This window comes from Strongylocentrotus purpuratus, unplaced genomic scaffold (assembly GCF_000002235.5).
Source record: "Strongylocentrotus purpuratus isolate Spur 01 unplaced genomic scaffold, Spur_5.0 spur5_scaffold_18, whole genome shotgun sequence".
Classification (NCBI taxonomy): Eukaryota; Metazoa; Echinodermata; class Echinoidea; order Camarodonta; family Strongylocentrotidae; genus Strongylocentrotus; species Strongylocentrotus purpuratus.
This window is the reverse complement of record NW_022145603.1, coordinates 26950976-26962531: the sequence shown is the minus strand read 5'-3', so window position 1 is coordinate 26962531 and position 11556 is coordinate 26950976. Positions and strand designations below refer to the sequence as shown.

The 11556-nt window shown below is 40.3% G+C and overlaps 1 protein-coding gene across 4 annotated transcripts in view; it reads left to right on the top strand.

Annotated features, from left to right (window-relative positions):
- The first annotated feature begins 1590 nt into the window (after positions 1 to 1590).
- The window catches only part of rngi (RNA granule protein invertebrate), a 34785-nt gene continuing 24819 nt past the window's right edge, over positions 1591 to 11556 (top strand). For 3 of the 4 annotated variants that reach the window (XR_004064600.1, XM_030988786.1, XM_030988785.1), the window contains exons 1-9: positions 1591 to 1773; positions 4435 to 4584; positions 6168 to 6329; positions 6889 to 6995; positions 7247 to 7329; positions 8136 to 8431; positions 8941 to 9166; positions 9942 to 10031; positions 10675 to 11009. Coding sequence is in view for 3 of the 4 variants with exons in the window: in XM_030988786.1 (XP_030844646.1) it covers positions 1657 to 1773; positions 4435 to 4584; positions 6168 to 6329; positions 6889 to 6995; positions 7247 to 7329; positions 8136 to 8431; positions 8941 to 9166; positions 9942 to 10031; positions 10675 to 11009 (1566 nt within the window). In the remaining variant the exon portion in view is untranslated. 4 annotated transcript variants of the gene reach the window in all.

Here is an 11556-nt window from a genome sequence, read left to right as displayed (position 1 = left end):
ATATGTTATTTTTTTTGTATAATGTTTTCCTTTTCCGTTTTACTGTTTCTACCTGCTTTCTTTTTCTTCTTAATGTTATGTTAATTACGTACTTGTTTAGGGTCAACGTTTAACAAGACTAAATGCTCTTTTTTGTTGACCCCTCATTCGACATAATTTTGCTTTCCTTGTTAATTTTATTGTGTTCATCTGTAACGTTACCCTTCTACATGTATTTATATATTTCTTTTTTTTAATACTCTGTATGTATTGTATATGTTTTTTTTTATGAAGAATGAAATAAATACCATACCATACCATACCATACCACCTATCAAAAATGAAAAGGGGCACTTCACGTACCTGAAAAGAGGCACTTACTAGAGATTAATAAGGGTACTTATGAGAATAGAAAGTAGTCACTTATTTCAAAGGAAAATGGGAACTTGTCGAAGAAAAATTGACACGTGTCAAACTAAAAGGGGCGCTTATCAGAGATGAAAAGGGGAAGGGGCACTTTATCAAATTAATAGGGGCACTTGTGAAAGAAAAAGGGGCACGTTTGGAGTACTTGAAAAGGGGGGGGGGCACTGTGTCCCCTGCCTCCCGGGAGGGCCGCCCCGGTCCACACGATCAGCCCTAAACAAAAAAAGATGTTAGGCCCTTTAGGTGCCAAAACACGGGTCGGTCGGTCGGAAATATTATTTCTTATTGTTCTTCCTCTTTGGACTGATATTTCTCAGTTTTGAATGTTCTAATATATATATATATATATATATATTTTTATTCTTAAATTTTGTTTTCTCTCAATAAAACGTTTTTTTTTTTTTTTTTTAAAGCCGACCGTTAATTTAAAGATTTTTGGTAGGCAGTACGCCTCATTTTACAGCAGGGCCTAAATCTGTATTAATTTTTTCTCTTCTTAAAAAAAAAAATCCATATTGTACAAATAAAGATAGGCATGAATAATGACAATTATCAAAACCAATACACTTTGGTTCAGGGGAGCAGGAGGGGATGAGGGTAGGAGAAGGAGGGGGGGGGGGGTATATAACCACGCCCTATAAAGTGCTTGCCTTAATTTATTTTTTACATATTATGTGAGCAAATGTACCTCAATCGTTTTTGCACATTTTGCACTTTAATGTCTTAGAATCGCTTCCCTTTTGGTTTGGTTTCGGAAACAAAGAAATGTCAACGAGTCGACCTTCAATTCATCATCATTCTCTAGAAATTCGTCATCACAAAGAGGATGACCATATTTGCTTCCGCATTTTGGCCGAGTGAAAAAAAGAAAAGAAAGAGGACTTTAAATATGACGTCATCATTTTACCTCTTTCATAGTACCATCATTACATGCGGCCAATTAATGTGGTATTTTGATGATAAAATAAATGTGAATATTACAATTTAGGTAGTTAAAATCACTAATGAAATCAACATAAATAATTATAAAGTATAAATGATGAGTTACAAATTTATTTAAAAATGAATATCAGATTTGAAGTTGAAAGATATTTGCATTGTGGAATATACTTATAATGGAGGTGTGATTAAGGTACGACAACGCTCCCTGAACCAACCACGTGAATGCAATGAGAAATGCATTGAAGAAAAACGTGAGATCGAGAAGCAAAATATCAGTGCAACGGATAAACCGTGTTCTACGAGCATAAAATGCCCGCTGCTTCGTCAAAACCCGCGCCCCAAACCACCCCTTTGGAGGGGCAAGACACTGCCAAATATCTATTTGGGGTGGTCGAAAAGAAGATCAGGAATTTAGAGAAGAGAAAGGTGAACAATTTTGTTGAATTTGCGTATTATAGTGAATTTGTACTCATTTTTGGCAGTTAGATTTTCGATCGTACGTTCATTCATTTCTCTATGGAGTTGCGCACGCGCAGGACACTGTCATTGACTTTATACACAAATTCACAATTTCGAGTGTAGCTTTTGTAGGCTACTGAACTGTTGAATGTGAATATGTATTTTGATTTGCGATTTATGAAAAGGAAAAAGAAATGAGTTGAACTGAATCGTATATTTCGTAGTTCTAGGAATGTTTAATGCATTCTTGTGTTGGTGCATGAATAGATCTGTAACTGTAAGCTTTGGCTGAATTCAATTGAGTTAAATTCAATATTCATTGCAGGCAACTTTAATTTTATTCTTCTTGATTTTTCTCTGTAGAATGAAGTAGGGGCCTAGGCCTACAGGCAATCATGTTGTTGGCACTTGGTGTATCTTTGTAGTTATAAAGTTATGCAATTATATGTACAGTGCTGTGGAAGATCTAATCTATGTGCGGTTTATAAATTAGATCAAGTGCAATCCTAACGCAACTGTCTTTCCTGCACTTCCACTCGATTCAGTTGATCTGTAGGCCTAGGGGTAGGGTGTCTGATCGCGCACCCGATGTTGTGTGCTAAAATACTTCCCATAGAGATTGCACACATCCCTATGCAGTCTACGTGCGTTGCGCAACCTTTGGGGCTTCTGATCCTGAAGGTGAAACTCAATAAATGAGGTGTCGTATGAAAGAGCAGGTGTTTCTCCATATTCCCCAAAGGGGCGCACCCCCAAAATTCTAAAAATATTTTGGTCAAAACAGCGATTTAAATGTTGTTTGCATCCTAGCTCCAAAATTTGCCACTTACCTGAGCTACGCCCCCCGGGCTTATGTCCGGCTAGACGTAAGGAAATATGTATGCACTTATTTTTTCGCTAGCCCCGAGAGATCACTCGCCCCAACAGTTTAAAAATACCCTTCCCACATTTTTGGAATCAGCTAATTAGGAAGGCGTGAGCTCCGCTCAGTTCAAACCATGGTTACATCGTGTAACATCTGCGCGTATAGTGAATGAAAGTATGGATAGCTGTTTGCACCATAAACCCTGGAAGTGAATACACGTTATAGTCAATGGCAATATCGCGGAGACGACGTGCACGTTGTCTCCGCGATATTGCCATTGATGATAACGTGTATTCACTTCCGGGTTTTATGGCGCGAACGGCTAGCCATACTAGTCAATGGCACATATCGCGGAGACAGCGTGGCTCAAGCTGCAAGTTGTGCATGACATGCGTACGCTATGCATACGCTTGCATATCGTGCGATACAGCTGTTTGGCTTAATTTAGCAAAACAACATAACTCTGCGTGTACGTCTTTTTCGTCGATTCTGAGCAAAATCCCATGAATATTGCAGCGTTTCGGAGGGGCTGTATCTTTTGATAGAAACATCGTTGAGACTTGAAATTTGAAATGTATTATTCTGATTACATTTTTAATTCAAATATCAAACAAAAATGGTGAAAAACGATCCCAAATTGAAAATTGAAAAATCATTCAGACACCCTACTAGGGGCGCTGGTCCGGGAATAAGGATCATCTCTGTAAATGCGGACAAATGCGGCATTAAAAACAAGGATCATACACATTTTCGGGAATGATTCGTATTTCCGATCCGCGCATTGGCGGTGTGAAAAACGGATTTTGCGATGATGCTCCTTCATGCATTTCACACTTACTTTGCACAGAGACGTACACGTTATGAACGTTATGTAGAACGTTATGTGGAAGACGGACAACCCATAAAAGTAGACAGTGAACTGGGGATATTTTATTGTGCGGAATCCATTTTTTGCATTGCCAGTGTGCGGAGCGGGAACCCTACACCCGCAGATCGCTGAAGAAAAAATATGTGTGCGAAATTGTGGACGATCCTTATTGCTTAGGATGCGATTTGTCCGGGTTTACGAGGATATCCTCATTTATGCGGACGACCCTCATTCTCAGACCAGCACCCCTACTGTTGACTGTCATAAAATAAGGATCGTTCGCATAAACGCGTTCGATGATATCCTGGTAAGAAAAGAGAATAAGAAGAAAAGAAGTTAAGATTTCACCTGGCTTCTGTGGAATGGTTACAAGTTGGGTTTCAACAAGGACCAAGATGGAGCTGTACATGGTATCACATTTAAATTCATCATTGCAGTCGTTCCCATTCTTCTGTTTATTTTGTCAGTCTTCACCAATTTGTAGTGGAGATCTACTTCTCATTTTATACACATCTCCTTAAATTTTCCTTTTTTTTCTTTTGCGACCCAGCCCATTGTTAACCATTTGATGGAACTTTGCAATCAAAATTTGATGATGCAGATTTTCTAGAAAGGTTTTTTTTTCTGCCTATCTTTGTCAAATAATTATACAATTCTCCTTTACTTCTCTGCTTTACTTTCTATCCAGATCAAACTCGATGGCTACCGTGAAATGGTAACGAGTGGGAAGGGTCTTTAAACAAGGTCCAAATGAAGCTCTGTCACACTTTATACATGTGATGCAGTACCCCCCATTTTTCTATTTTATTCTTTCTATTATATACCATGATATTTACCTTATTAACTTGATATGAACATCCTTTCATTTAATCTTTGTTTTTCTATTTCTCCCCAGACCAAACTCGATGGCTACCGGGAGTTGGTAACGAGTGGGAAGGTTCTTAACAAGGACCAAGAGGAGGCTGTGTCACACTTTGAGGAAGTTGGTGCGTCGCTGGAGTTTGCTAAAGAGCTCTCCAAGCAGTTCACCACCATCCTCAGTGAGGTAGGCTTGATCCCTTGACCTTTGACATCTAACCTTTGGGCATTGTATCATTCTAAGAGCAATTTCCCTGCCTCAAAGTAGATGGAATTTTGGTAGAGACATTTTAACGATAAATGGGAGTTGTAATTGCACTGGAAAGCTTTCAACGACCTCTGGTATACTGATAAATATCTCTGATAATTTTTGTTTTAAAAAAAGCTGGGAGAATGAGACACTTTGCACTGCAAAGCAGAGTAGCGTTGTGAAGTGGGAAAACACAACAAAACAAACAGGCATAATGTATCGGTCTAGTGAATATAAATCATGTACAATGAGTAAGATTGAGTTTGTTTATTTAAAAATAAAGAGTACTATTCTTTTGTAATGCCTTGGCCTACCGATGGCATAAAAAAGGTTTGTTTTGGGTAGTCCATCCATCTGTCTTACTTGGGAGGTACTGACCTATCTGTCCTATGTCCTATATCACCATAGGAAGAAAATCTGATTAGGTTGTTTGGGTATGTAGGTCAAAGGTTAAAAGGTATAAATGTCTATTTCTTAAACTACAGGTATTAGCCTAGTTATTGCGAAATCTAGAAAAATACATGAAGTATGGATTTCAATCTTGGTGAGAATATGTTTCAACATAGGAAGATAATCTGATTAGATTCTGGGGTAGGTAGGTCACATGTCAAAGGTCATAAGGGTCAGTCTCTGACAGAACATGTATTAGCCTTGTTATATCATTTAGAAGCAGCTTGTCCTGTGTACTTTGTAAGTTATGTGCATGTAAATGTGATTTAAAACTTTAAAAGATAATAATTCAGACAAATAATCTGGAGCTTTAATAACTGTTCAATGTTTTGTACACAAATATATACATTTAGTTGTATACATGTATGTTACCTGGTTTAGCCTGGAGTCTTACATCATGAATGTACATGTACATTGTGTGCAGGCAAACTACTTCCTGGTATTGTTGTCACAATGCCAGACTCTGTACATACATGTACAGTAAGTATGTCACACAGGAAATCAAAATTTAAGCAGCAGAGTGGCCTGGGAAGTTGGGCAAGAGGGGAAGAGAGAAGAGTAGTAGAGATAGAGGAAGAAAAGGAAAAAGAGAGAGAGCATGAGAGGAAAGGAGAAAGAAAAAAGGAGAAAGAAAAAAGGTGAGAAAGAGAGAAAATTAAAAGGGGGAGGGGGTAGGGGGGGAGAAATTAAGACAGAGGGAGACCGAGGAGGGTAAAAAGTTGGAAGAGAAAAAGAAGAGAGAGAGATTAAGAGGAAAGGAGAACGAGAAGGGGGGGGGGGGGGGGGGGGTAGAAGAGAGAATGAGAAGAGGACTGAGAAGGAAAAACAAGTTGGAAGAGAGAAAAAAAAGAAGAATGACAGTGAATGAAAAAGAGAGAGAGAGAGAGAGCCATAGGGTTAGATACAATGAATGGAGAAAGAGTAACAAATATTCTTTACAACATGCTAACAAAATTATGTTAAGGGGAGAGGATTGAAATGATTATGAAGGAAGGGGGAGGGGGTGCCCCTGAGTACATCTATTTTTCCCCTAGTGGTTTGCATTGTTGTTGCTACCTTTTTTTTTCTAGGCAAACAAGGTGCAGAAGAGAGAAGCAAAACGTGGGAAACAGCAGAAACATGAGCAAGAAGTTGGCAGGATATCGGAAGTTCTCTTACTGCAGAACGTCCTCTTTCATATGGGCCAAGACCATGTGAGGGCGGACTTTCTCGCTGGGACGAATGGTGCTTTGGTGAGTTTCAGAACCACTGCTCTTTAGCTATGGTATGTCCATGTTTTGTTGAAAGTATGCTGGCTTGAATGCAGGGAAAAGAAAAAAAAAAAAATTTGAGGGCTTCTTTTCAATCTTGCTTGCATGAAAATAACACTCTTTAATTCGTTTTGAACTCTATGTAAATTTTGGAGGACCCTTTATGACTTTCGGGGGCTCTTTTTGGCATTCTGGGGGTCAAATCGCCCTGAGCCCTTGTGTATTTTTTCCCTGCTTGAATGCTGAGGTATCTGTCTGCGAATCAATCATTACCTGCCTGTGTTTTGCTAATCAAACTTTACAACAGAAATCTATGTTTTCTTCTCGTAAGAAAAAAGTAATCAGATTACCTTACAAATATGGATCTAGTCAGCGGAAGAAGGAAATTGAAAGGTAAAACATTGGGGCTTAAACCAATTTGCAAGTCAAGAAAAGTTAGTTCGCACTTTGTAGCATCTAAAAAAAAGAAGATAAAATGTGAACAAGTCAAATTTTTGCTCAAAGCCTGACAGATAATTTCTCTGCTTAAACTGATTTACAGCACCTTCAAGAAGAAGAGCTATCCCATCTAGACGAGTTCTTCAAACTGGTCAGTCCATCAAGAGAGGGAGATGAGGAGGAGGAGGAGACAACGGAGGAGAATATTAGGTATGTTAGCCAGGGTCTGCTTCTGTAGCATAACATTGTCATCATTGGCTTGGAGGCATACTTTGCTGAAACAGTTGGTGAGGAAGTTTCTCACAGTCACAGTGGTATTAACTATATGAGGGAGGGAACTATTTGATGCCCCACGATTTGACCTTTGATCGCGTCTGTGTGCACATGTCATAAGTATCTTTACACTATGGTAACTACTTAATTACTGATTGTTCATGCTTTTGTGTGTCTTGTCATTGCAGCTTTGACAAGAAGCTAGAGATAGCAACGAGTCATCTGAACAGCTACTTGAAGGAGGATGAGAGGGAAGCCTGTCAATCAACCTGTATCCTTTCACTCAATATCATTCCTATCATCCTACTGGGCCCTGTTTCACAAAACTTGTCATCAGTGTTATAAGCTACTGAAATCCTTGCTTCTGATTGGTTATCAGCAGATTTATCACTGATTTTTGTCATTTGTCATTGAAAAAAGGCTTTGTCCCTGGTTTATATCCGTTTGGTCTACATCTAGTTCTTCTGCTACCCAATTGGTCTATACACCAGTTTATGGTTGTGTGCGCCATTTTAAACAAAGCCAATGACCTAGAGGTCATGTATTTATGTGTAAATTGAGATTGCGCCCATGCAAATTATGATGATATCACTGCCTACGCGCTGCATTGTGCGCGCACATCATCATTTGCATGGGCGCAATCTTAATTTACGCATACACCTGTAAATACCACTGACCTCAGGTCATTGGCTTTGTTTCAGGGCCAATGACCCGAGATCAACTGTCTGCGCATGCGCACTGATACAACCGTAAACTGGTGTATTCCCCTATGCCTCAGTCACGCCTTTGCGTATTGCTGCGTAACTAACAGAGAATCGTTTCTTGATATTGAGAATTCATTTCTTGATATCAAGAAATAGGAATAAATGTTAAAACGGCTTGCCATAAATACGCAGCAATACGCAAGCCAAATAGGCAAAGGTGTGACTGAGGCATTATGGTCTACACCAAGCCAGTCTACTATCCACATGGCCTACCGGTAATAATAATGTTGTCTAATTATCATTTGCTCCCATTTCGTCTACCATCCATCGGATTTGATATTTTTCCTTAACTCGCCACCCTTCCTCCGATCAGACAAAGATATGTTCCATTTAGTCCAGAGAATCCACAAATGTGGGTACCTTGAGAACATCCCCACCCCTCCCGAAGACCCTGCCGCAGAGGATCCAGCCCCTGCAGCCGTGGCTCCTGCAGCGGCCTACGAGGCTCCGGAGCAGGAGGAGGTGACGTACGAGCAGGAGACGCCGTACCAGGAGAACGAGCAAGAGTTTGTAGAGTCTTTGAACGAGGCTCCGTCAGAAAGCTTCTTCACCGGAGCTCCCTCAGAGCAGATGCAGCAGGCTCCTGGCATGCAGTCGGCACAGAATGAAGTGAGTTTGCAATCAACAGTTAGGTTACATGTTCAGAGGACCATACGTCTTTGTGAAGTGTCTTAAAAACAATTAGTTCGTTCAACTGTTACAAATAATTATGTATCAATAGTCGAAATTTGAATTGCATACATTAGTTGTTGCCAGTATGATCCTGTAACTTGCTGTGCTTTTACATCTCACATCCAGCCCTCTATCTGCGAAAAAAAAAAGTTATTGGGTTATGTATTGTTGGCAGGTTGACCATGAGATGGTGCTGTGCATTAAACATTACACCTGGGCAAAAAGGTTTGTCAGTTCTTAAGAGGCAGCTATGTAGACTTATTCTGCTCCTCATGTTGACAACAAATAGGAGTATGGACCCTGCTTAATGAAGTCCTAGGGGAAAAGTCATTGTAGGAAAACGTTAGGATCATTGTGCCAACTTGCGCCACTCTCTGTTTGTCTCTCTCTCTCTCTCTGTGGCTGTTTCCTTATCTATCTCCCTCTTTCTCTCTCGCGTATCCCAGGCACCACAGATGCAAAGCATGTCATCAGAAACCCAGCAGCACCAGCCCCAGGGCCAGCAGACGCATGGTGATATGGCGCCCTCATCGAGAGTACACGACCTCCCCCATGCTCCGGAGCCCATCGAGATGCCCCCTCCCAAGCAGGCGCATCATGATGTCAACGAGGTGCTCGCTCCCGTCTTAGGTAGCTTCAACTTTGTGCAGGACTCAATGCTCGATTACGATTGTAAGTGGGTTGCAAGCAGGTCGTAGTACAGGGGGTGTTTCACAAAGATCCTAAGTCGAACTTAAAAATTATGGAAAGCCACTTGTAGCCTTAAAATAAGGTATATTCAAAAGCGAAAATTCAAGTATTGTAGACTTTTTATAAATTCCACATCAAGAACATGAAATCTCCTTGATAATAGAAAACATGAAGGATTTGACTCAACATTTTATTGCCTTTTAAAATAAATTTTACAAAATATTTTCATAGATGCTAATGGTTTTCCATAATTGTTCAGTCCAACTTAGGATCTTTATGAAACACCCCCCTGTATAAGCAGTTATTTTTGCAGGGTTTTTATTTCTGTGATTTTCGCGAATCACTCATTGATCGCGAATTCAACAACATGCGCAAATAATTCCATCAAGTAATGTCACATCCCCAAATCACTGAAGTAAGTAAGGGGGTAAAACAAATTTGGAAAAAATAATTTCAAGGAAAGAAAAAACATTGATAACAAAAAAAATGAACGCCTCAGTATTGGGTGTTATTTGTTACATACAGTCCTCAAGAGGGCGACATGCATCGATTAAAAATATATTATTTCACCCGCCGGTGAATATAACACTGGAAAGTGACCGACCAGGAAAATTTAACTATTACGATCCTCGCAATCGATATCACTTGAAGAGCTCTGGACCAATCACATCTCGGTATCTGTCTAAGCTATCTAATATAAACATGTTTGTTTGTATCCATGGAAGTAATAACTTTGATTGTTGTTGTCACTTTGCAGCACCTCACATGGATCCAGCCGTCGTGGCAGTGTCACAGCAACCGTTCATCCCTTCATCAACATTCACAAATAATGTACAGTCCTCAACAGGTATGTATGTGCAGATGCTAAGAAGGGTGTAGGCAAAAGGGAATTGTTAGGGCAAAGGAGGGAAGAGTGGAAGGAACTAGACTGAGAAGGAGACCCAGAATCAACTGGGAAGAGAATAGGCCTAGAAGAGAATGTCAAGAACTGGAGTGGATTAAAACTGCAAGAGTGCACCAGAATGGCAGAAGATACTTAGATAGATAGAGGGCAAAGGAAGTTGTTGGAGAGGGGGAGCAGGAATGGGGAGGCAGGGGGCAAAGCATATTAAAGTTGTATCACAGTAACCTTTTTATCCCTTGATACACTTTCATAAATAACGTACAGTCCTCAATAAAAATGGCAGGTGTGTATAGATGCTTGGGAGGTGGAGGAGAGAAGGGGGATGGGAGATCAGGAACAGAGAGGGGGGGGGGGGGGAAAGGAAAAAAATCAATAGTGTACTGTTCTACATTTAAAGCCTGTCTGTACTAGTTTGGCCAAGGGGGATTAGATCTTCCTGCAAGAAAAAGAGGATCATGGGGGACCAACAGGCACCAATTTGGCATTGTTTGCTATATAGAGGGCCCAAGTAGCTATAAGTGCAGTGGGGCTTTAAATTCTCTTGGTTTTCTGATGATTTTTGTTCATTTTTGTTTCTGTTTCCTAGACATGTCACAAACGGACCAGGGATCACAGCCAGGCCACCAAACGTTAGCGGATTCCCTCGCCGCCCAACAACAACAGATCCCTACTGAACAGAGCTACCAGCAGCAATCAAGATACGACTGCTCACAGCAGACCTACGGTTCCCAGTCCTTATCCGACCAAACACCCTACACCAGCCAGACGATGGACGGTGGTAACGCAGGGTATGCTGGACAGGCTGATCTGTCGAGCGCGAGCAGTGCGCAGGTCGATTATGGGTCGTCGCAAACATCGTCGACGAGTGGGAAGCTGAACGAGCTCCAGGAGTTCCCAAGTCCACCGGTCGATTCGCAACAGGTAAGGATGCACATAGAAAATGTGGTTGCACTTAGTTGTTATTTCTTTTCAAATGATGGAAACAAAATTCTCTCGGTGGACATATAGGATGAATACAGAAATATCCAGAGGATTTTTTAGGACTGGACACAATGGCCTGAATTCACAAAGGAAGTTTAAATTTTACCTACGGTTTAAATCTTCATTTACATAACCCGTGGTCTAAAATTTGTGCAAAATAAGCGTGACACAGTCAGAGGCTCAATATTAGACGCGCGCAAGGCAAGGTACTCTTATTTTGCGCTAATTTTAAACCATGGGTTATGTAAATGAGGGTTTAAGCCATGGGTTAAATATAAACCTCCTTTTGTGAGTTTCGGGCCGAGATGTTTAGAAAGTATTCCCTTTAAATTATAGATTAAATTTTAATTCTTAATCTTAATTCCATTTTGACTCCTTTCTGTTTTTCCAGTAAAAAAAAAACTTATTTGATTACAAAATGTCAAAGAGCAGAATGTCAACTTGGTCTGTATTCTATTTGTAAGTTTGAATTTTCTCTTTCTTTCTT